Source organism: Sphaeramia orbicularis, chromosome 12 (genome assembly GCF_902148855.1).
Source record: "Sphaeramia orbicularis chromosome 12, fSphaOr1.1, whole genome shotgun sequence".
Taxonomy (NCBI): Eukaryota; Metazoa; Chordata; class Actinopteri; order Kurtiformes; family Apogonidae; genus Sphaeramia; species Sphaeramia orbicularis.
The window spans coordinates 8,920,240-8,947,249 of record NC_043968.1 but is presented as its reverse complement, the minus strand read 5'-3'; the positions used below and the strand labels follow the sequence as shown (position 1 = coordinate 8,947,249).

General features: G+C 38.9%; 1 protein-coding gene across 1 annotated transcript in view; it reads right to left on the bottom strand.

Annotated features, from left to right (window-relative positions):
* The window catches only part of itga1 (integrin, alpha 1), a 180,285-nt gene that overhangs the window by 24,609 nt on the left and 128,666 nt on the right, over positions 1-27,010 (bottom strand). Inside the window, exons 14-22 of the mRNA XM_030150240.1 lie at positions 26,085-26,259; positions 23,179-23,252; positions 21,270-21,417; positions 18,167-18,312; positions 13,339-13,482; positions 12,982-13,233; positions 10,724-10,854; positions 8,051-8,226; positions 7,783-7,934 (exon numbers count right to left, since the gene is read on the bottom strand). Coding sequence (XP_030006100.1) covers positions 7,783-7,934; positions 8,051-8,226; positions 10,724-10,854; positions 12,982-13,233; positions 13,339-13,482; positions 18,167-18,312; positions 21,270-21,417; positions 23,179-23,252; positions 26,085-26,259 — 1,398 coding nt within the window. The remainder of the gene's footprint in view (positions 1-7,782; positions 7,935-8,050; positions 8,227-10,723; positions 10,855-12,981; positions 13,234-13,338; positions 13,483-18,166; positions 18,313-21,269; positions 21,418-23,178; positions 23,253-26,084; positions 26,260-27,010) is intronic.

The following is a 27,010-nucleotide window of genomic DNA, read 5'->3' as shown; positions in this document are numbered from 1 at the left end:
TTCAGTTTCTTTTAAGTATGAGATGGAGTAGTTGTACCAAACATACGCCACAGCACTACGTCTGGAGTTTGGTTACACTGCAAGGTTATTTTCGTTAACGAAAACTAACGAAATGACGAAAACTAGAATTGAAAAAACATTTTCATTAACTGAAATAAATAAAATGTATAATTAAAAGAAAAAATGATAACTAACTGAAACTGTACTGTGTGTTTACAAAACTAACTAAAACGTATAAAAATGATGGTCCGTCATTTGTCGTAACTTGTCGTCACTTGCCGTTTAGAGTCGTTTTCTGGTCCCCACTCTACCTGGAAACATGGAGACTAAAACTGACAGAAAGCAGCAGAGTCCTGTCTGGGATTTATGTGAATACGATGGCGAGGAAGAGAAAAGTTATGAAAAAACTAAAATTAATACTAGAACTCAACTAAAACTAAACATTTATAAAAAAAAAAAAAAAAAAAAAAAGAAAAAAGCAAATTAATAAAAACTAGCAAACCTGCTCAAAAAACTAATTAAAACTAACTGAATTAGAGAGAAAAACAGTCCAAACTAACTAAAACTAAACTATAATGAAAAATCCAAAACTATTATCACCTTGTTACACTGGCAAACTCCCACCAACCAAAAGAGACGTCTACTCAGGCAGGATAAGTGAAAACACTTGTGAGAATGAGCAATATGTCGAAACACAAGGCGCTATAGTCGATTACATTCAATGGTTAAGAGCGCTAACCACAAACTCCTCCTCTCCCTGCTCTCTTTTCCTGTCTCCTCTCTATCACATATCACATACAGACCAAAAAACTGCCCCCAAGATGGATATAAAAATCTGAACATTAATTCAGCATTCGACAGCCAAATGAGACCCAAACCTTTCACAGGCTGAAAACATTTGTTTTTGAGTGTTAGCCAATGAACTTGGAAAGTATTAAGAAACACATTACGGCTGTTATATCCTATTCAAATGATTCCTGTTTTGTTTTCAAATAGGGTATTGAAGGACATAAATGGATGGCTCAGCTCTTTTATTTGGAACAAGCGCAGACCTAGGCTTAAAATGGCGGTATTACACTTACCAAGTTTGAGGGGAGGCTTAGACTTGCCTAATATTAGAATATATCAACTGTGTGCCCATTTAAGATTTGTAAGTGACTGGGTTAAGGATAAAGCTTCAATCTGGATGGACATTGAGACAGCATTGTCACAGTGCAGACTAAGTGACTTATTATTTTTTAATAATTTTAAGGAAATTAAAGCTTGTTGTACAAATCCTGTAACAATTAACACTCTAAAAGCATGGCAGCTCGTACGCCGTCTTGAGGGGAGATCACATATAACATCCATATTCACTCCAATTATAAATAATCCTGCATTTCCTCCAGGCTCTTCAGATCCTGGCTTTCAACAATGGTATAATAAGAATATTAAATCTCTCGATGACCTTTTCTCAGATGATAAGCTTATGTCATTTGAACAGCTTACTAACAGGTACAAACTAATCAAACAAGATTTCTTCCGCTTTTTGCAACTAAGACATTATATCACTCATAGCACAACACTTACTGTCCACCCTGAAATATCTGCTGTTGAGAAAATGCTGTTTCAACAACATTCAAAAGTGTCTCTGAGTTCATTTTACTGTGTACTCAATGGTTTAAATATTATTGACATGCAAGGGGTCAGAGGTGTGTGGGAGAAGGAGCTGTCTGTGAACATAGATGAAGGAACATGGGATACTGTTTGGTCTTTAGCAAAAAAGATTTCGATTTGCACTCAGACAAGAGCAATACAACTTAAAATTTTACATAGATTACATATATCCCCTCACCGCAGACATGTCTTCAACCGCTCTCTTTCCCCTTTGTGCCTCAAGTGTAAAACTGATGTGGGAACCTTAACTCATTGTTATTGGTCTTGCCACAAATTGCAAAAATATTGGGCTGAAATTGTATGTGAAATGGAAATAATTTTTCATACTGATATAGAAATGGACCCCATGTCCTTGATCCTGGGTCTTCCAAGTAAAAATGTGAAAACAACAGTTGGTAAAAGACTGTATAATGTTCTAACATTTGCAGCAAGGAAAAATATTCTCTTGCAGTGGGTCAGTGACAAGATTCCTTCTGTCTGTGGTTGGCGTAAAATAATTTTGGAACTGATCCCCCTAGAATATTTGACCAACATCATACATAACAGCGCAGATCAGTTCTACAGAGTATGGCGCCCTTTTTTGGACTATATTGGACCAGACTGTTCATCTACCCTCTTAAAAGCTCTGTTGTGAACTTCAGATATATTTACAAATATGACTCCCGTACATTGTAAGTCTGACCTACCACCTACTGTATCAAGCTATGTTTTTGTGTTTTTTTTTTTTTTTTTAATGTAAGAGCTGTAGTGTATGTTATGTTTTGTTTTGTGTCTAGTACTTGGAAGACACTGTTTTGTTGAATGGACAACAAAAAAAAAACTGCAATAAAAACAATGAAAAAAAAAAAAAAAAAGAAACACAGTACATCGGTGGGATTTACCTTATTTGGAAACAGGATTTGCCGATAGAGAGGGAAACACTAGCGCACAGGTGTCAAACACACGGCCCGTGGACCAAAACTGGCCCGCCAAAGGGTCCAATCCGGCCCGTTGGATGAATATTTGAAACGCAAAAATTCCACTGAAGACATTAACAACTAGAAAAGCACATGAAGAGCGCAGACCTCCGCCAAGGCAGATCAGTCTGTTTTTTTCCAGTTTTCAAAAAAAACCAACTAACAACAAACAAAAACTCAAACTTGGAAAAAAAAAAAAAAAAAAAGAGAAAAGTAATACCCCCCACCCCCCACCTACATTGGTCCACATTCACTTAATTACATTATAGCTGTTCTATTCTGTTATGTTTTCTATACATGTTTTAACAAAGTAAGAGAGGAAAGGCTTCCATGTAATTTAAAATTTCGCAGTTGATCTTCTGAGAGAAAATTTGATCTTTTTCAGTTTCAATACAGACATTACATTCATTATCCAGGTGTGTTCTGCTGGAGGTTTAAGCAACTTCCAAAGGAGGATACATCTACGGGCAATCAAAGAAACAAATGCCAACACATTTAGGGCTGGATCCACTAAGATTCCAATTTGCGTGTACTAATTTGCTTGCGCAATCTCGAATTTTGCGTGTGGGGTTGAACCTCAGTTTGCGGGTGATTTACTAAGATTGCTTGTGCAAATTACAACAGGTACAAAGTCTTGGAGACCGCCCTATTTAAATGAGGGTTTTGCATGTGCTAAACTGCTCTTGGATACACCAGCATTAATGGGAACAGTGCGCTGAATGATCCAGATGCATGGAAATGTAATGTTGGAGGAGCTTTGTCATAGAAGGTACTGCATGACTCATTCATTTATTTTTCATTTTAAAGGTGTGTGTGTGTGTGTGTGTGTGTGTGTGTGTGTGGGGTGGGGTGGGCATATGTCTCAATTACTTTTTTCTTCTGTCACTCCAAAAATGTTCACACCAGGGTGAAAAATGCATTCTCTGCATCTGGTTTCATCATTTCTTTGTCTCCTAACCACTTCCACGTGTGTGTAATTACACATCCAAACCGTTTGCTCCTCCTTTTAATACGTATTAAATATAGACACAGTTTCTATCAGCAAAATTGTTTTGGGGTTTTATAAATCACTTTGCATGTGCTAAATTAATATATTTACATTTTCTCCTCCCAGCACATGCACAGCCGTGTGTAAATGCCCCATATTTCATATTCATTGTGTCAAATGTACTAACTGGATGCAGACGCGCTATTTTGCACTTTTGGAAGACGTAACCCTTAGTGCACACTGTTACTAAATCAGTTTGGACATTTTTTTGTGTGTGCGATGAGTTTGCACAAATTTTAATACAGGCAAACCTTTAGTAGATCCGGCCCTTAGTTTCTGTGTGGTGAATATAGGATAATTCAGGGGGACTCCAAAGATGTTATCCACATTTTTAAGGAAACTTTACAGATATAAACACTTTCATAATGTCATTTTACATTTTTTTACTTTTATTATGTTACTGGTCTGGCCCACTTCAGATCATATTGGGTTGAGTGCTGTGTTGGGAATAACGGCGTTAAAAATAGCGTTGTTACTAACGCTGTTATTGTCTTCGGGTAATCTAATGAATTACTATTTGAAACGTTACAGCGCCGTTACTGTTACCAACAGTGAAACGTGGTGTGTTACTATGCACTGATATCCAACAGCTATTATCCATCCTGGCTCGCTCAGCCAGGCACAAGAGGTGTGATGTTCGCTGACAAGTCGAGTCTTTTGAACGGCTCTTTTCAGTGAATGATAAGAACTGATTCGTTGCGAGCCGTTCGTTAACGAGCCGTTCTTCTATTCAAATCGCCCACACTGCCTTCATGCTTCACCTGTGTGTCCATGAGTCTGAACTGTCCACGCTGCCTTCACCTGAACCACTAATGACATGTCCGAGTTTGGGTCGTCCCAGCACACCACATTCACTTGACCTCACCACAGTCATGGTATTCAGTAAATGGACTGAACTTATATAGTGCATTTTCTACACCTTCATGGTGGCCAAAGTGCTTTACAATTCCTCACATTCACACACACACTCATACACCAGCGGGCGACTGCTGCCATGCAAGGCACTGCCTGGCCCTACTGGGAGCAATTTAGGGTTCAGTGTCTTGCCCAAGGACACTTCAACATGTGGACAGTTGGAGCCAGGATTCGAACCGCCAACCCTTTGGTCATTGGGCGACCCGCTCTACCAACTGAGCCACAGCCGCCCTTTTAAAAAGTACCTGTCTGCTGTTCTACTCTGCAACTGACCCGTGAAAAACGCTCAAAAACCAGTTTCCTTTTACATATTTGAAGGTTTTTAAGTAACGCAATGACTTTCCCTGGTAACTAATTACATTTATGAAGGAGTAATTCCAGAGTAATTCCGTTACTAATTCAGTTACTTTTTTTGGGAAAGTAACTAGTAACTATAACTAATTACTTTTTAAAAGTAATTTGCCCATCACTGGCTGAATGTGGAACTGAACTAAAATGTGTTGAATCCCTCTGTACTACAGTCAGTAGAAGCCATATTGGTGTGTTAGAACAGAGCAGGTATTCATGTTTCCACACACAACAGCTGTTTCCACTGATTAGTTCCTCTCTGTCTGGCTTTAGGGAAACTAATCAGAGAAATCCAGCGGTGTAGTGAGTGGGAGACCTGCTCCACACGGCTGTAAATGTCACATGTATGCAGCAGACAGATGATGTGGGACCGTACAAAGGTTCCAACAGTCAGAAACAGCCTGTGATGTGTTTGTCAGGCCACTTGTTACAATCAGACCCCTGAGTGTCACTTTGTCACAATCTCCAAACACCATGTTCACACTCTCTCTCTCTCTTTTTCCTTTACTCGTTTTCTCACCGTCTTTCCAGCTCTACGTGTCCTTACAGATAATTTATCACTTGGAGCCTCACAGGGCCGTTCGAACGACCGCTTTGATCAGGATTAAGAGTCTGTTTCATGTTAGAACCAAGTCACTCCTGCTCGACACTAGACTTCTCACAGCTTTGCTCGGCCTCCGCTCTGGCTACCAGCCCTGAAACCATTTACATTTTTCCTCCACATAATTTTACTTTCATGAATGAACAGAAATCTCACGGCATTCAGCTGACCTCAGTGCTGTGTCTTGTCAAAATACTGTAACTCAAGCAAGTCAGTGTTTTATTTCAGACAAGACATTAACCCATTAAGACCCAAACAGCGGCTGGCAATCAAATGCATTTACTGATTTAAAATGTTTAATATCTGTTGATCCACTAATCCTATTAATACATGTAAATAATTGGTGTAAAATGCAGTTTATCATCTTTTCATGGTCATCAGATATGACCCATTTGGACGTTCAGAGGTTCTGTAGTAAACATGGAAACACAATTATCTTCTACAGCATTGATTCACCAGTAAAACCCATGCAGTTGGATCAATGACAGTGGATGGACACACTTTATGTAAACACTTATTTATATCTTTGCTGAAAAAGTCACTTTTTCGTCAGTTTTATCTGTTTCTGATATAATAACCCTCAACTTTAATCTGAGCTTTTATAACAATCTACATGATAATTAAATTAATATATGGGAAAATACCGGACTTTCCCAAAAAAAATGCAATTTGGGATAATATTATAATAAATGGTGATAAATCACTTAAGAAAGGGTAAATAGAGAGAAAACTTCATTTGGGAACTGACATAAAAGTAGCACTGGGTCTGTATGGGTTAAAGCAGTGAAAGGGTCATTCTTATTATCCAGTGACATTTTGGACTCGTTATTAGGAGAATTTACATTTATTCTATTCTATTCTATTCTATTCTGTTGTATTTTATTCTATTCTGTTCTGTTCTATTCTGTTCTGTTCTATTCTATTCTATTCTATTCTATTCTATTCTATTCTATTCTATTCTATTCTATTCTACTCTATTCTATTTTATTCTCTTCTCTTCTATTCTATTCTATTCTGTTCTATTCTATTCTATTCTATTCTATTCTATTCTATTCTATTCTATTCTGTTCTATTCTATTCTATTCTATTCTGTTCTGTTCTGTTCTGTTCTATTTCTGTCATATCTGTCTGTTTTCTCTGCTTTTTTCTCTGCTTTTTTCTCTCTCTGACCTCTTACCCTGACACACCTCCTAATTATCATGATTCCATTCACCTGATGAGCGCACCTGCGTCTCATTAGGGGTGGTGTGTATATATTCACTGCTCTGATGTCTGTCGTTGCCAGATTGTTTTCTACCCCGTGTGAAACTCTCCAGCGTTGTTCTTGCCTGATTCTCTGTGCCTGATCCTGTTCGTCCCTGACCTGTCCTGCCTACCCGTTGCCTGATCCCCTGTCTGATCTGTCTGCCTGGTTTTGCCTTCTTCGTCCGTGCCCTGGTACTCGACCTGCCCTTTGCCCCTGACCACGTCTCTTCGTCCGCCACCTGGTACTCGACCTGCCCTTCCTCCTAGACCACGTCTCTGACCGCCGCCTGGTATCAACCTGTTTCCGCCTCAGACCCTGTCTTCAGTCACTGCCCCTCTGGATTCTACGGTCTCTCCGGTTCCTGGATTATCTGCCTGTCCCCGACGCCCCCCTTTGCCTAACCCCTGTTGGTTTACTGAGACTGTGTTTGTGACTTTGTTTGAAACTGTGAACTGTAATATTGAACTCCTGCTAAGCTTCAGTAAAAGCTTTTCCAACTCTTACCTCAGTGTCGGTCTGCATCTGGGTTCCCGTTGTACCCGTTACAATTTCATTCTATTCTGTTCTGTTCTGTTCTATTCTATTCTATTCTATTCTATTCTATTCTATTCTATTCTATTCTATTCTATTCTATTCTATTCTACTCTCTTCTCTTCTATTCTATTCTATTCTGTTGTATTTTATTCTATTCTATTCTATTCTGTTCTGTTCTGTTCTATTCTATTCTATTCTATTCTATTCTGTTCTGTTCTGTTCTATTCTATTCTATTCTACTCTATTCTCTTCTCTTCTATTCTATTCTGTTCTATTCTACTCTCTTCTCTTCTCTTCTCTTCTCTTCTCTTCTCTTCTCTTCTCTTCTCTTCTCTTCTCTTCTCTTCTCTTCTCTTCTCTTCTCTTCTCTTCTCTCTCTTCTCTTCTCTTCTCTTCTCTTCTCTTCTCTTCTCTTCTCTTCTCTTCTCTTCTCTTCTATTTTATTCTATGTGTGTGTGATCTGGATCAGGGTACTTGCCGACATCATGAAGGTCTCTTCCATACACTTTCTCTCTCCGTCATTGATGGTGAATGTCCGTGTGATTCTGCGATCGCTTTTCCCCTCAGGGTCCAGAAACGAGGCCCTGGCTTTGGCTCGAAGGGCATCCACAGTCAGGTTATAGTGGACCTCTGAGGACGCAGCGGAAACAAAACACACAGCCCTGATGTAAGAACACACTGACAGGAAGGAGGCAGCAGACCAGGACCATGTGACAGCGTCTGCGTTCAGACGTTCAACAACTCACCGTTGGCCGTGGTTGCGTCTTTGTTGTCAGACTTGACAGTGTAGACAAAACACACCTCGGTCTTCACACACACTGACTTTCGACCGCTGTGTTCACACTGATACTGGACCTGCTGGAGTTTGATTTTGGCGGGGTCAAAGGTCATGTTGGCACGGAGCTCTGCAACATCTCTGGACCTGGTGAGTTTAAACCAACACGTCAACATCTTGAAAACATCACTGTCGGCAGTGCAACATGTGTGGGTGTGTGTAGTTTTATATGTGTGTGCATATGCTTCTACTTTCTCAAAGGAAGGAACAAGTAACGGATGCACGTTGAGCATTAACCCTTCATAGGACACTCAGAGAAATACTCTGAGATTCAACATTTCAACATTAGTGTGTTATTGGAGGACTTAACAAGACTGTATTACTTTGGAGAAATATGTCAAATGTTTCTAATTATGTAGTTAATCAAGGTTAATGAAGTTACCATATTTGGTTCCTTACCCATAAGTGGCAAAAAAAAAAATCCAAGAAGTAAATATAAAAAATACAGTAAAAACACATGTAATGTTAAAGGAACATGTATTTTAGAGCATTAGAACATCACTTTTAGAGCATTAGACAAACATAAGTGCTGATCCAGACACGTCAACATTAGTGATGTCCAGATCTGGATTTTTTTTGCTTCAGATCCAACCTGATTTTTTGGGGGGGATTAGTTTTGCTGACACCCATCCAATACTGATCTGATACAGACTTTTTACAATGAAATTTTGATTTAAGAAGCTGCATTCAGCTTCTATGCTCCACATGTCTGGAACAAACTTCCAGAAAACCTCAGATCAGCTGAAACACTCAGTTTATTTAAATCCAGGTTAAAGACCCACCTGTTCTCAGCTGCATTTGAATAGAGTTTGTATTCTTTTAAGCTAAAAGTTTTTTATCTGTTTTAGATGCTTATCTGTTTTATCTGTTTACCTGTTTTATCTATTTATCTGATTTTTTTGTTCGTTTTTCTCATGCCTATACTTTTTGTTGCTTCTGCTGTAATGCTTTTAATGTTTTATGTAAAGCACTTTGAATTGTCTTGTACATGAAATGTGCCATACAAATGAACCTGCCTTGCCTTAAATTTGGAGTCATTATTTATGGGTTATTATGTTATTATTTTACTTGAGATCACTGCAGTAGTGTGTCTATGGACAGGTCCTGTCCAGGTATTAAATGGGGGTGCGTTCGGTGCCGTGCGTTAGTGATGTGAAGTGGGTTACTTGTGGGTCGGGTTGGGGCGGGTCAAAAGAATGTCAGTTCATTTGCGGGGTAGGTTGGGTTGGGTCAAATAATTCCACAAAAGCCTCACAGGTTGAAAAAAACAAACAAACAAACAAACAGACTTGAGCGTCACTAAAGTACCTCATAATAAGTACAAGTGCAGAGTGAAAGTGAAACTTAGAGGCACCTGAGTCAGTCCTCTAAGCCTCCCCTACCTTCGGAAACTTTAATTTGAGGGGGCAGGATGTTTGTTAACTTTTCTTAAGTCATTTATCACCATTTATTACCTCCGCCAAGAAGGTTATGTTTTTGCCTGCGTTGGCTTGTCTGTCTGTCTATCTGTCTGTGTGCAAGATAACTCAAAAAGTTATGGACGGATTTGGATGAAATTTTCAAGAAATGTTGATACTGGCACAAGGAACAAATGATTACATTTTGGTGGTGATCGTCGGGGGCACTGATCTACCTTGGCGGAGGTCTGCGCTCTCTGAGGGCTTTTCTAGTTATATCAGTAACAGAAGAAACTGAAGAAAAAGTGACTTTTTCAGTAAAATATATCATTAACTGAGCATAAACCAAGTGTGTCCATCCACTGTCATTGATCACTGTCTGTAACTGTTGCAGTCACTGTCTTGTAATGTACTGGGAAATGACCAAAAATAGTCACTTGCCCGATAAAAAGTTAACTTTTCGTCAGTTATTTCTCACCATTTATTATTATATTATACCCTGCTTTTTGCTGATTTTCAGTGAAATTCTGGTATTTTTCTATATTTCCTTCACTGATCATAAAGATGTTCGTGAAAGCTCAGAGTAAAGTTGAGGGATATTAGATCAGAAACAGAGGAAACTGAAAAAAAGTGACTTTTTCAGTAAAATATAGCTGTTACTGTCTTGTAATGTATGCAGAAATGGCCAAAAATAGTCACTTGGCCGATAAAGGGTTAAACTTGGGCAGTCACACTCTTTTTTTCCCCAAACATTCAGAACTGTAAAACACAGCCAACAGCCCAGGAAGAACAGTGTGTCTGCTGCCAGAACCTATTTAAACTCTGGGCCACATGGGAGTTGGAGTTTTCACACAGCTTCGTTGAGCTTCTGCCAGTGGAGGCTGTGGGAGAAGGTCTGCCTGGGAAGCTCAATCACAGTGTGGGCTGATGTTTGAAACGTCTGTGGGCTGAAAGTCTGTGGGCCGCTCTCCAGCTTGTATCCAGGGGTTTTAACACAGAGATCATGAGGAAGTTGCCGGTCCCAAGCTTACAAGCCCAGCGGGACACCAACAGCTGTCCAAACCCGGATAACACAACGCACAACGGACATGTCAGATGCCTCCAGGTTCCATGTGCTGCTGCCGGTAATTACTGAAGTGGAATGCATGGTTTTTAGGAGTGGATGTTTATATCTGACGGTGGCTCACCAGAACAGCGAGGCCCCTCCCAGACCTCCTATGGTGACATCAGTGATCCCGTCTCCGTTTAGATCCATGACTCCGTGGATGGACTGACCGAAGAATTTCACCTTTTCACCGTCTCCGCCTGCTGGGATACGCTACGGAAACACCACACAAACACGCTAGTTTACATGAATTCATTAGCATTAGGACACTTCCAGGCTTTGAAGATCTGACGCTTGGACTTGGTCCCCACTGGACTCCATTAGCATGCTTTGATTTTCAGCTTTTTCAGCTTGATTTCTTTTTTAAAAATAAAATTATCCCAAAATGTTTAGAATTTCTGTATTTTTTTTTCTTGTGGGGAAGGCCCCCCACAATGCCTACCCAATAAGTATTACACAATCAATGAGAAAACGCTGACATGATTATGACAGACTTTTGACTCGAAGTACAGTAACATGTTCATAAATATAGTCAGGATAACAGTAAAAATCAAAGTGATAAAATTTCCAAATAATTCCAGCCCTGTCCAACCACTACCCCACCTGTAACCCCAAATGCTACTTTTCTGGCACTTCCCAAATGAGTTTTTACCTCCTTATTTAACCTTTCGTAACTGATTTATTACCATTTACTGTAATATTATCACACTTTGACTTTTCTTTTTTTCAGTGAAAATCAGGTGTTTTCCTATATTCAATTAACTACCCTGCTCCCTGAGGGGGAGGCAAGGGGTATTGTTTTTGGTTTGATCTGCCTTGGCAGAGGTCTGTGCTCTAAGAGTGCTTTTCTAGTTTGTTAAGACTCTAGCAGCAAAACTACTGAATTCATACCAAATTGGGTTTATATATTGCCAGTGACCCATAATAGATGTCATTACATTTTGGGAAAAATAGGTCAAAGTTAAATTTTTCTATGAATTTTTCAAATGTCCCTTCTGTGCAATTAAGTGTTTTTACTAAAAGCCCCTAATTCACAAAAGGCCAGCACACATGACCTCAGACAGTTAGACAGGAAGTTGGTGTTAACTTGCAAACTCACTCACACCCTCTGAAATCTAACACCATTCAAGGTGTGAATACATGTTACTTCATGAAAGCTTCCTTGACAGTTTAGGGACACATTTGTTTGTTTGCTTACCAGTAGGCGTCTGCTGCCATGCAAGGCACTGCCAGGCCCTACTGGGAGCAATTCAGTGTTCTGCCCAAGGACACTCTGACATGTGGACAGTTGGAGGCAGGATTAGAACCGCTGACCCTTTGGTCATTGAACGACCCGCTCTACCAACTGAGCCACAGCCACCCAAAAACATCAATTTTGTTTCAGTTTACTTCAGACTTGGCACATATATAGAGGCTATTGATATGCTGACATCAGCACATGCATAGACATGATGACATCAGCTGGATCCAAAATAAACTACAATACATGCAAGGGGCGGGGTTTGTTGTGCCTGGCACCACCTGTTGATCATGTAGGTCAGGGCTGTCCAGTCCTGGTCCTCTAGAGCCACTATCCTGCATGTTTTAGATGTTTCCCTCTTCCAGTCCACCTGACGGTCGTTATCAGGCTTCTGCAGAGCCAGATGATAGGCTTATCATTTGAATCAGGTGTGTTGGAAGAGGAATACATCTAAAACATGCAGGATAGTGGCTCTCGAGGATCAGGGTTGCTGATCCCTGATATAGATGTTCATGGAAGCTTAGATTACAGTTGAGGGTTATTAGATCAAAAACAGAGAAAACTGAAGAAAAAATGTCTCCATCCACTGTCATTGATCCAACTCCATGGGTTTTACTGATGAATCAATGTTGTAGAAGATGAAAATGTTCACTATGGAGCCTCTAAATGTCTAAATGGGTCATATTTAACCTCCTCAGACCCAGCTATGGGTTTTCTGTCCACATTTGTGGACAGAAAACTGTCCACCACAAAGGACATTCCATAAAAATTTTAAAAACTGCATCTGAAAAAACTGTTGCATCATGATGCTTCCAATATAGGCACTTATTTAATAAAAAACAAAAAAAGCTGGTACTTTGCTGATATTTCCTGGGTCTGTGGAGGTTAATGACTGTGAAAAGATGAAAAACTGCATTTTACCCCAATTACTTACATGTATTGATAGAATAAGTGACTCAACAGGTATTAAACATCGTATATCAGTAGATGATTTTGGTCAGCGGTGTATGTTTGGGTCTTTATGGGTTAAAACCCCCAAAACCCATATTATTATTCAAATATTTCAGTGCAGTTAGAGGCACAGGATGCCTTGGTCTCACCTGTACATATTTCTCCTTCAGCGTCTTCTTGTCTCCGTGGTAGATATAGACGGCTCCTCGGTGGTCATTCTCAAGTGGCGCTCCGATCGCTACGTCATTAAAGCCGTCTAAGTTGAGATCTGACACTGCTGCGATGGCAGTTCCAAAACGGGCCCCACACGGTTCATTTTTATTGGTGCAGACCTCTGAGTGGGCGGTACAACAGGACTGATTGACAGGCTTTAAAGTGACCGTGTGCTCAAACTGGCCATCCTGGTAAAAAAACAAACAAAAACAAGCTGATATTTGTGCATGCATACATTTCAGTAAAAGTATCATAATATAAGCTAATAAAAGTTGATGTTCAGTGTCGTGTACCTCATTCAGTTTGTACACGTATACTTGTCCCTGCTCGTCTCTTTCGGTTCCCATGTACATCGGCGCTCCAACCAAGAGGACATCTGTGTAGGAATCTCCATCGACATCGACTGTCTGCAGAACGCTGCCAAAGTAGGAGCCGATCTGCACAGAGGGGTCGGAAAACATGTGTCAGCGTTAACCCGAAAAGCACAGCTGTCAAACATACGGACCAGGGGCCAAAACTGTCCCACCAAAGGGTCCAATCTGGCCCATGGGATAAATCTGTGCAAAAATTACACTGAACATGTGAACAATCAATGGTATTAAAATCATTTTAGTTCAAGTTCCACACATAGACCAATAGGATCTAAAGTGGATCCAACCAGTGAAATATTATCATAACAACCTATAAATGATGTCAACTCCAAATTTTTGTCTTTTAGTGTAAAAAAAATAAAATTCCATAAAAATGTTGACATTTACAAACTATCCTTTCACACAAACCTGAACAAATATGAGCAACCTGAAATATCTTAACAGAAGTCAGTGTATTTTTAACAATACTCTGCCTGTTTCTAAATGTTTTGTGTATTTGTAGACCCACTATGATCTGTAAGTTGTGATACACATGTATAAATGATAAACTGAGGCTGAATATTGTAAAAATTGCATTTATTTTTCTTAAGACACTTCAGGTTGTTCATGTTATTGACATTTCTAAGGAAATGTTTTAGATGTAAACAGTTTTATAATGCAGTTTTAGTTTTTCACTGTTGTTATTTTACTTCAGATCATACTGAGCTGAATGTTGCCCCTGGAATTAAATGAGTTTGACACCCCTGCCTTAAAGCGTCAAAGCCATGGAAAACCTCAGTGGTGGCCACAGCTGGTATGCCGTCAGTTCTCTCTCCAGACTCATCTTCTACACTACAAACAAAAAGTCAAGAATATTTCTTTTTTTTTTTTGTCATTTTTGCCATTTGTAAATAAAACTATGTGTCTGGCCATTAAAAAAATGTGTTTCAATTCAATTCACACACAAAAAAGTAAAAAGTGCTGTGCAACAATCCCAACGGAAAAAAAAAAATAGCCCAAAAATGTAAAAAATCCTTAACTTTTTGTGTGTAGTGTATATTATAAAAGTCAATGGCCTCTGTGTGCGTGTCTGTATGTGTGTCTTGGGATTCACACAAAGTCTGAAAAGAGTTGACTGCTGCAGTTTGTCATACTTATGTATTTGGACAAGGAAGAGACTAGAGGAAACAGCAAGTTGATAGGACCAATATTTTGGGAGACATTAGTAATTTTTGAATACAATAGTTTTACAATCACATTGCTATGGCCAGAATGCTTTGGTGGTGACTGCTGGACAAATGCGGTACAACACATGCATGAATACACAACAGCATAAAAACTACCACATCTAGAACCTGTGGACCCCCATGGGTCAACACACTAGAATAAAATATGTGATAAAGGAGAAATACTTGACTGAAATGGAGGTTATCTGTGTATTGCCATGTGTGGTTCCAGGGGTAAACACGCTGTCATCTAATCTGAGAACCAGCCTGATCTGCCAGAGCAAGTGTTTCATCCGCTCTGGCAGATCCATCTGGTCCCGGTCTGGAATTCCAGTTGATTATCACTTGGTATTGACCTGGTCGAGCCGATTACAACCGTGTCTCTGATACGGTGCAGGTCAGACGTGGATGCAATGATACGACGCTGCTGCGACCTGACATTATTCCAGCTGTACTGGCTGTTGTGTGTAGGAGAGCACGCAGCACTGGTCCAGTACAAGCACAGTGTGTTTTAGATGTGTGTGTGAAGGACGTCTGTGGAACTTATCAGTGGCAGATCCAGAAAACAATGAATGGGGGGGGGGGGGGGCGGCGGCAGGTGAATGGTGGAGTCCAGAGTCGGAGTGAAGTGAAGCAAATTTTGTTTATTCTCATACACTAATAAAATGAAGAGTTTAACCTCACTAATGTGCCCACTTTCGTAACCAAAGCAAAGAGTGGGCTTTAATAAGGTTGGACTCAGTTATGGCACTGAACTCTGCTGCATTACAAATAATTTAAAACTAGAAAAGCACTCGGAGAGTGCAGACTTCTGCCAAGGTAGATCAGACCCCCCCCCCCCCCAACACCACCAAAATTTAATAATTTGTTCCTTGTGTCAACATTTCCTGAAAATTTCATCAAAATCCTTCCATAACTTTTTTAAATCCAAATCTTACCAAGTGCATTTGTCTCATTTCTAGTCCAAATATCTCATCACACTTAAAATCAGACAGAATCACCTAAAGAGGAACTTTTCAGTGAGACATAAGAACTGATTTTTAGACAATCGATGTGGAAAATCTGATTTCAAGAAATCTTACCAAGATAATTTTCACTTTTTCCATTGGCATGTTTTTTTGCTGGAATAAAGAAAAAAGATCTTGAATTAAGCAAAAAAAATCTGCCAATGGAACAAGTGAAAATTATCTTGGTAAGATTTCTAGAAATAAGATTTTCAAGATCTATTGTCTAAAAATAAGTTCTTATACCTCACTGAAAAGTTACTCTTTAGTAGAGCTATGTATCGGCAAGAATCTGGCAAGACGATAGAAATCACAATACTCGGATCGCAATGATATATCAAGATATATCATGATACCGTTATAAAGGCAATTTTTTATTTGTTTCTTTTTTTTAAATGATTATTTCGTAGAAAAATTGAATTACACCAGAAATATGCCCAAATACTAAACACATTTTTATTTGATCAAAACAGAATTTAATGCTATATCACAAAATGTTCCTGCGTTAAAACTGAAATTCTGTTTTACAGACATTACAGTTTAAGATCCTGTTCAAATGTTCATATTCTATTAGTTCAGAACTAACATCAGAACATTATTTTTGTGCAATACCAACAAAGGAACTAACATCTGCCTCTCAGACAGTAAAAAGTGCTTTTAGGATGATTCAAATAATCATTATTTAATAAAACAGTGTTAAATTATAATAAATAAGATATAAACAACAAAGAAAACCAAAAATGAACCTCCGCCATATCTGCATTTGAATAAATACCTAAAAATATCAATACAGTACTTTTTAATATCGATACAGTATTGTGAAATGAAATATCGCGATATATTGCAGAACATCCCTACTCTTTGGGTGATTCTGTCTTATTTTAAGTGTGATGAGATATTTGCACTAGAAATGAGAAAAATACACTTGGTAAGATTTTGATTTTTGCAGTGTTATAAAAGGAAGAAATCCTCATATTGAACATTCTCAGTCGGGTACAACCAGTTCATAAAAAATAAATAAATAAATAAAAATAAAATAACAACCATATGCCCAAGTGACAAGAAACATGTGTTCCCATATTTCTGACAGGACTTGGCCAGTTTAATTTACCAGCTGCCTGTGAGTGGTTGGAGGTCTGGCCAAATACATCCAGGGGCATTTCAGTCCACTCCCATTAATAATTCCCCTTGGAAAGCAAAGGAGAGCTCTCAGATTAGTCAGTGCCAAGCTAGCTGTCTACACTTCTACACACTAGTTTTACTGAGGAGTGGAGCGTGGAATAAGAGCCACAGAAGTGTTTTTACAGAACATTAGGATGCCGCAATGACCTTGAGTTCATCCTTGAAGCCTCTTTGTATCAAATCTGAATAAGTTCAAGGTCATAGTGATGTATTACAATGACTGTTTACCATTTCCATCAAATACTTAACCCTGTATAGGGCACTCATCGGAATACTCTGAAATTCTACATTTCTACTTTAGTGTGTTACTGGACAACAGTCTCCCTCCTCTTGCCGTAAAACATCCCAGCAACACTTGCTAAAAAGTAAACACATGCAATAAGACAACTGTTATAAGGTCATAAATGGACAAAAATCACTCATATTCACTATTTACAACTTCAAAAAATTCTACATCTATCTATCTATCTATCTATCTATCTATCTATCTATCTATCTATCTATCTATCTATCTATCTATCTATAACACTGTTCATAACATGACTGAGCTACATACCAACCATCCACCCACCCACCCACCCATCCATCCATCCATCCATGCACTCATTCACCCACCCACCCATCCATCCACCCACCCACCCACCCATCCATCCATCCATCCACTCATTCACCCACCCACCCATCCACCCACCCACCCACCCACCCATCCATCCATCCATCCATCCATCCATCCATCCATCCATCCACTCATTCACCCACCCACCCACTCATCCATCCACCCACCCACCCACCCACCCATCCATCCATCCATCCATCCATCCATCCATCCATCCATCCACTCATTCACCCACCCACCCACTCATCCAGCCATCCATCCACTCATTCACCCACCCATCCATCCACTCATTCACCCACCCACTCATCCACCCATCCACTCATTCACCCACCCACTCATCCACCCATCCATCCACCCACCCACTCATTCACCCACCCACCCATCCATCCATCCATCCATCCATCCACCCACCCACCCACTCATCCACCCATCCACCCACCCATCCACTCATTCACCCATCCATCCATCCGTCCATCCATCCATCCATCCATCCATCCATCCATCCATCCATCCACTCATTCACCCACCCACCCACTCATCCACCCATCCATCCATCCACTCATTCACCCACCCACCCACTCATCCATCCATCCATCCATCCACCCACCCACTCATCCATCCATCCATCCATCCATCCACCCACTCATCCACCCACCCATCCACCCATCCATCCACCCACCCACCCACTCATCCATACATCCATCCATCCATCCACCCACCCACTCATCCATCCATCGTCTCACCTGATCTCCTCTGAGTATCTGTGAGATGACGATGTTGTTGGTTTCGTTCAGTCGGTAGATGACGACGCGGCCTGTGTGGTTGTAGCGCGGTGCACCTGTGATGTACAGAACTCCGTCGGGGGTGGACGCCGACTCTACGTCATAGCCTGCAGATAATACACAGACAATAACACACGCCGTTATATTTACTGCACGTATAAACAGGCATCAACGGGAATAAAGGAGACGCACTCTGGCTCTTGTTGAGGTCTATTTTTAAATGTTTGATTTGAGCTCCTCACCAAACCAAACTGTTTACATCTGAACGTGTAAAGGGAAACTGTACAACACCAGCACACACAGATACTAAGACAGAAGAACAGTGTGTGTGTGTGTGTGTGTGTGTGTGTGTGTGTGTGTGTGTGTGTGTGTGTGTGTGCAGAGTCTGCAGTCAGATCATTAGAGCGGGTGCCAACAGCTGAGTTTACAGTACGCATGCCTGGACCCACCAGTGCTCTTTACACTGACATGTTGATTAAATAACTTGATATTAAGATGCCGTGGATGCTCCGCAAGCCATAAAAGGCAGCAGGACAGAGAGGCCAGTCTGTGGAGAATATTTATGGGACAGACAGAAAGGGGAGAGCTATCTGATGTGGTCAGACTGATCACCTGTTTATTCCGGTTATTCTGCAGCTGTAAAATTTCACTGTACTTTAAAGATCGAGATCACACATAGGAAAAAAAAAAAAAGAAATGATCTTTAACCCTGTAAAGCCTGAAGCATTGAAGCACAGGTGTAAAACATGTGGCCCGGGGGCCAAATCCGGCCCGCAGAAGGGTCCAGTCCGGCCCTTTGGATGAATTTGTGAAATGCAAAAATTACACTCAGATATTAACAGTCCTTTTAGTTCAGGTTCCAGATTCAGACCAATTCAATGCAGGACCAGTCCAATACTATCAGAATAACACAGAAATAATGACAACTCCAAATTTTTCTCTTTGTAAATGTAAATATTTTCGTGTATTTACACTAAAACAAAGTATAATTTAGCAAAAAATGTGAATAACCTGAAAAAATATGAACAACCTGAAATGTCTTAAGAGAAGTAAGTGCAATTTTGACAAGATTCTGCCTGTTATTAAATGTTTTGTGTATTTGTAGATCCACTGTGATCTGTAAGTTATAATGTACATGTGTAAATGATAAACTGAGGTAGAATATTGGTAAAATTACTCATATTTTTTCAGATTGTTCATGTTATTCACATCTTTTGAAAGGATAGTTTGTAGATGTAAACCTTTTCATAATGTAAATTTACTTTTTTCGCTCTGAAACAGAGAAAAGTTTGGAGTTGATATTATTTATATATTATTATGGTATTATTTTACTGGTTCGGCCCACTGCAGATCAAATTTAGCTGAATGTGGAACTGAACTAAAATGAGTTTGACACCCAGTTGTTTAAACCAGCGCCTTTACTGGTCCTTCTGAACAACCAAAAACTTTTCTTTTCAAATATCAATTTCCATGTATGAGTTTCAGTTTTCTATCATATTTGATGCACTACGCTGGTCAACAACAAATTTATTGTTTAAGTTTTTTGAGCTGATTTAGGATAATTTTGGTGTGCTGAATCCAAAAATCACATTAATTTTGCTCAATCAGGTCAACTTTCTGAACTATGCTACATATTGGCTTTTTAATATTTTTGCTTACATTTACGGGCATTTTCACATCATATGATACAAAATTCTTTCATATTTCTTGCAATAAACGAGTTCTGAAGATTTTACTTTTGCCAATTTATGATTAATGGTTTTTTTAATATTACAGGTGAATGAAATGGCTTCGACTAGAAGATCTTGCAAAAATAAGCCTGATGTATTCTGCTACATCTGCGGTGAATACACCATTGTACCTAACAGGAATCCTGTTAGAAAATGATTTTTTTTTTTTCCTCTTAAAACCTATTTTGGGTGAGAACTATATAAAAAATCAACTGATAAAGTCACAAAAATGTAATCAATTTTGTGAGAAGATCATATTTTTCAAAATCAAATTAGCAAAAAAAACCTGACCTGATTGAGAAAAACAGATGTCATTTTTGGATTTAGCGGTGCAAAGTGGTCCTAATTCAGTTGAAAAAACCTAGACAACTTGCAAAAAACATTTTTTGTAACCCAGTGTAATTAATCCCCTGTTTTCCTCCTTTCTCTCTCTGTCTCTGTCTCTCTCTCTCTCTCCTTTTTTCCTTTCTCTTCATCTTGTTTAGTTTCAGTTACCTAATGATCGTCTTTGGTCATATCCCTGATTTTTATTCCTTTTTTTTTTTTTTTGAGAAGCCCACTTCAGAACAGTCACACCACACACACATCTTACACACACCACCACACACAGAACATTTACGTAACCAAAACAGGGCATGGATTTTTATTACTGACTGACATTTTGTTTCTTTTGTATATTACACGCCATATATCTTAACCCCACCCCACCCCCCCTAGTGCTAGCTGTTCAAAGGCTCCTGGATACCTGGGCTGGTAAACAGCTGATTGTGCAGTAATCTGTCATGTCTACCACGTTTATGTATTTTAACATAAGACTGCACAAAGTGATTAATTTAATTTATCCTCACAGTAGGAGATAGAGGACATTTTGACATTTGTAATTTGATGAATTCAGTTATTACTCACCAAAAAAAAACAAACAAAAAAAACACATGTTGCACTATTTCTTGCTGAGCCATAACTGAGTGTATCTCCATTACATTTCATGTTCTAAATAGTATTGACACTAAATCACTCCCATCCTAAGTAAATTCAAAGGAACTGAAAGAACCGTGAATGTAAATCCTGGTATTATGTTTTATAGCTTAAGGCTGTCTTGCTGTAAAATATCATTAAGCAACACAACAGTATAATTATAAAAAGATAATGACTCAATTGTTAAATGTGTGGCACCTCAGTTACTTTATCCAAGTACGAATGGCTGTCTGGGAAAAAAACAAAAAACTTTCCTCTTGTTAATGTAAACCGAATCTGAACTGAAGTTACTCGTGGTATTCTTCATCTGTTACTTGTTTGGAAAATCAATAAATAAAGGTTTTTGTGAGTCAACGCACCAATGTAGCCAGCCAGTCGTTCATATCCAACCTCAGCGTCTGCGTTAAAGAACTCGTTCTTCCCCGGAACCACAGAGCCTCCTGCGGTGTGCATGACCACCGTCCCATTCCAGTCATACGCTCCCACTGCTCCCAGTAACACTCCTTCCTATGGGACCAGGAGAGATTAAAGCATTACATGTTTGTCTGTTAGTGGGTGATACACTGAAACGAACTTAATGAATGTCAAAGAACAGAATAGAATAGAATAGAATAGAATAGAATAGAATAGAATAGAATAGAATAGAATAGAAGAGACGAGAAGAGACGAGACGAGAAGAGAAGAGAAGAGAACACAATAGAATAGAATAGAACACAATAGAATAGAAGAGAACACAATAGAATAGAATAGAAGAGAATAGAATAGAACACAATAGAAGAGAAGAGAAGAGAAGAGAACACAATAGAACACAATAGAAGAGAAGAGAACACAATAGAACACAATAGAAGAGAAGAGAAGAGAACACAATAGAATAGAATAGAACACAATAGAATAGAACAGAATAGAATAGAATAGAATAGAATAGAACAGAACAGAATAGAATAGAATAGAATGGAACAGAATACAACAGAATAGAGCACAATAGAATAGAATACAATAGAATACAATAGAATAGAATACAATAGAATAGAACACAATAGAATACAATCGAATAGATTTTTAATGTCTTTGTACAATGGCTATATAATGAAACTGGGTAGAGCTTACCCTCTTCAGTGCAAAAGAATAAATAAAAGGAAGAATAGCAATAAATAAATAAGGCATCCAATAAAATGAAAATATCCAGTAAAATCAGCGACTCAAATCAAACATTCATCAAAAAATAATGGATTATATTCATTAAGTGCTTTTCTATTTCTGCATACTCACAGCTCGTACATTGGCTCCATTATTCCTTCACTCACACATTCACACTCTGCCTCAAACATAATTTATTCATTTTAAAGCATTCTCTATTCCTCAAAAATCTAACAAATGGTCTACAGAAGGTCTGCATCCAACATCTGGAAAGTAAATACAGAGTAACCAGTAACAAGTATTACATAAAAAAACAGAAAAGTAAAACCAGTCCTTCACTTTTTGTCAGTTTGCAGGAAACAGCGTTATCTAATAGGAAAAGGCGGGGTCACACGGGGCATAACATGGTTCATTAGTCACACTGAAATGCGTAGTGCCTCCTTATGAATCGCCTGTTAAAGCATCGCATGACATTCGCAGGGTCCGGCGAAACAGCTGAGTTTGGTGGGGTCTAGTTTTATGAGTCAGTCCAATCACAGAGACAGCGTACGGCACGCACCGAACAAACAAAAGGTGACAAACGTGAGTCAGGAGCAGGATGACAGGGATAGGAAGTCAGGCCGTCTGTAGTTAAAATAGACAGAGGAAATACCTAATGAGTGAAATCAAGAACTGGGTGAAGGGGCAGAATGGAGCCTGTTGTTTTTACTGAAGCTAAACAACCGTCTGATTCAACCTCGCGTGCGGGTCATGCCTTGTGTTCGCCTTAAGCTTTCATTTTTTTTCCCCTCACACCCTTCTCATGCTATCAGACAAACACTATCAGTCAGAAGTCTGCAGGAGCATGAGCGCACAAAACAGAGAACAATCTGTGTCTGAAAACCTTCACTGACCAAAGTGAATCACCAAAGGGTTTAGATGCACCACAGACAACACTGGAGCATTGTGTCTGGACGAGGTCAGTAGTTGAACAAACAGCCACAGCTGCATCATCCAAGCACATTCCTCCCAAACTTTAGAGAACTTCGCTAAGAATCCGAAAGTATGATCGCCAAAGTGACCGGATTTAAAACAGAAACCCGATAAATGTGGAGTCATCTGACATGAATGATGTGGATGGATGTGACTTACTGTTGAAGTATGTGCACTGAAGCCAGTCTGGGACATCTCCATCTCAAACGAGGATGTCAAATTACTAGTTGTAGCTGAGAACAACATAAAAATAATGGTTTGTTAGAATCTGATTAACATATTAATCATGAATTGCTGAATAAATCATTTAATAGGAAATTTAAAATGGCTGTAGTTAGACTTAATGGGAAATGTTTCATTCTTCCAGAGAATTGGGCAAGATGACTAGTCTGCCAGTTTAGCTGGAAATGGATTGAATGACCAGGAAGTTAAAGGAGTGATATTTAACTTTTTTTTTGTTTCATACAGGGTGGGGAAACAAAATTTACAATGAACATTTAGTTGTTTTTTCTCAGCAGGCACTAGGTCAATTGTTTTGAACCCAAACATATACTGATGTCATAATCATACCTAACACTATTATCCATACCTTTTCAGAAACTTTTGCCCATATGAGTAATCAGGAAAGCAAACGTCAAAGAGTGTGTGATTTGCTGAATGCACTCGTCACACCAAAGGAGATTTCAAAAATAGTTGGAGTGTCCATAAAGACTGTTTATAATGGAAAGAAGAGAATGACTATGAGCAAAACTATTACCAGAAAGCCTGGAAGTGGAGGAAGCAAAAAAAAACGTACCAAAGCTTTTATTAAAGCTCTCAAATCCAAAATCCTAAAGGATCCAACCAAATCCATGAGAAAAATGGCAATTGAACTTGAGGTAGACAAGACCGTTAGAAATGCAGTAAAATATGATTGGAAGTTAAAATCTTACACAAGAACAGCAAAACACTTGTTGACAACAGCAACAAATCCAACTTTAGCAATTTTTGGGAATCATGTTTATGGCCGCCTTCTAGCCCAGATCTAAACCCTCTGGATTCTGCTGTTTGGGGCGTTTTAGAACATGCTACCAATAGAACATCACACAGCAATGTCGACTTTCTTAAAGATACTATTAAAGAAGAATGGGAGAAGTTGTCACCCCAATATTTGAGGAACACTTGCACAAGTTTCAGGAAGCGTGTGAAGGCAGTTATTGAGAAAGAAGGAGGACACATAGAATAAAAACATTTTCTATTATGGACATTTTCTTGTGGCAAATAAATTCTCATGACTTTCAATAAACCAACTGGTCATACACTGTCTTTCAATCCCTGCCTCAAAATATTGTAAATTTTGCTTCCCCACCCTGTATTTTTACTGATGTGTATACAAGAAAATGAAAGGTACATGCCAACACCTTGGCACATTGATGTCAACATTAACCAGGTTTGTAAACACCATTACTTTTAGATTTGCATATTTTTTTAGGAACAAATAACAATGGAACCTGACAAACAATACAATGAAAAGAATACTAAGACATAGTCTGAATAAAATAATTAAACTGGTGACATAAACATAAGAAAATAAATAAATAAATAAATAAAAATGAAAAACAAGGGGAGGGGAGGGGGAAGGGAATTACATTGTCTCAAAAAAAATCTATAAACAGTTGCCATTTATTGTAGAATTTGTTCAAGTTTCCCCATTTTGAATATCTAATTTTCTCTACTTTTAAAAAGGACATAACCTCATTAATCCATTGTGTTCTGGAAGGAGCTGTTGTAGATTTCCAATTAAGAAGGAGGTGGTGTTTAGCAACCAGGGAGGTAGAAGCTAGTACTTGTAATTCTTTAGCAGAGTATTGGGTATACTCTTCCGGGAGACCAAAAATACTAATGTGTGGTGAAATGAAAATAGTTTTTGAAAATACCTTGGACATGGTGTTGAAATAAATTAGCCAAAAATTTGTCAGGGCCGGACAAGAAAAAAAGATGTGTGTGAGACTGCAGGGTGAGCCTCCACATCTGTCACAGACATCGACCGTATTTGGGAAAATCTGAGCCAGCCTTGTCTTTGAATAATGACATCTAAATACAATATTTAACTTTTTTTTTAATGGAATTATGCATTTTCCAACATTTCCCTGTGGTCTCCATAAACTGTAAATGCTCTACTTGGGTCTGAATTCTTCATTAATTCAACTCCACAGGTCCATCTTCAACACTATTTCTGAGTAATGACACCAGAAAGGTGGTTTGGAGCGCTGGCCCTTTAAATGCAAATGAGCCACTTCAGGCCCCGCCCCCTCCAGGTTGTTGACAACAACTGAACATTTTAGGTAATCTCCTCGAAGTTTGGACATATTTTCTGTGTGAGTTGTGTGGTCCTCTGTGTCTTATATGTATTTATTTATCTATTTTATTGATTTTATTACGTTTAACTAGTTCATTTTATTGCTTTATTTAGAGGATTGCAGTAGTTTTATGTACTTATGTATTTTTTTCAGTATTTCTTTTAATTATTTTATTCTTCTTATGATGTTCAGCACTTTGGAAACATTCTTGTTTTTTTTAAATGTGCTATATAAGTAAAGTGGGTTGGATTGGATTAGATATTTTCAGTATGGACCACAACCGCTGCTGCTGATAAACAATTATGTCATACTCGGAGAAAAGTTCGTCAAAAGTCTTGACCTTATATGTGCAAATGTCATGATGTAACTAGTTATAAAACATAAAAACTAAGCAGGAATTAAAACAGGTTGTAGAAATCCACTCAATTTTTTGCCGGAATGAATATAAAGATAGCTTTGCAGCACCTGGAGGGTTCAAATTCAAACTGTATGAACTATTAGGGTCCAAATACACAAATAAATGAACCAAAGACTAATAAAAGTGGGTTTAGCAAAATATGAGCCATTTAAGAAAAAGCTTCATTCTAAAGAAGCAGTACAAAAAAAAAAACACAAAAAAACTTCAATATCTAACAATGGATTTGCCTTTTTCACACAGATCTGGCTGACGTTTGTCGGTTCCTTCGTAGTCGTGCGTACTGTAGGTTTTGGGTGTTATGTGGATACCTTCTAAGGCAAAGATCCTGCTTCCTAAGGCGTCCACGATGCTCAGCAAAGCAAACTCATCAGACACGTTGAAGAAGTGGTCACGCAGCGGCTGACTGGAGATGTTTTCAATTTCCCTGATGAACTTCTGGATTTCTGCTGCAGTTTTATTCTGACGATTATAGTCTCCCAACACCTGAAAACACAAGAAACAAGACTCATGTTTGGGGTCATTTGACTGCTTGTAAGAAAAAAGTCTCACATTACACAGCCGTTACATGTTATACTTAAGAATGAAATCTCTCAGGAACCTTGAGTGAAAGGCCTTTAAATGCATCAAAAGAAAACATCAAGTTGAACTAAAGCACAGGTGTCAAACATGCGGCCTGGGGGCCAAAACCGGCCCGCCAAAGTTTCCAATCCGGCCCATGGGATGAATTGGCAAAGTGCAAGTTAGGGCATCAAACTCAAAAATAATATCATAACTAGAAGCACTCGGAGAGCGCAGACCTCCGCCAAGGCTGATCAGTGGGCCCCCCCCTGGGCCCCCTGGGCCCCCCCACCCCCGATCACCAGCAAAATTTAATAATTTCTTCCTCATCCCATTTCCAACAAACCCTGAAAATTTCATCCAAATCTGTCCATAACTTTTTGAGTTATGTTGCACACTAACGGACAGACAAACAAACAGACAGACAAACAAACAAACCCTGGCAAAAACATAACCTCCTTGGCGGAGGTAATAACCAATAAATAATGACAACACCAATTTGATTTAGTGCAAAAAACATTAAATTATGAAAATGTTTTCATTAACAAACTATCCTTTAACAATAAAATGTGAATAACCTGAACAAATATGAACAACCTGAAATGTCGAAAGAAAATTAAGTGCAACCTTAACAATATTTTGTCTGTTACTAAATGTTTTGTGCCTTCGTAGATCT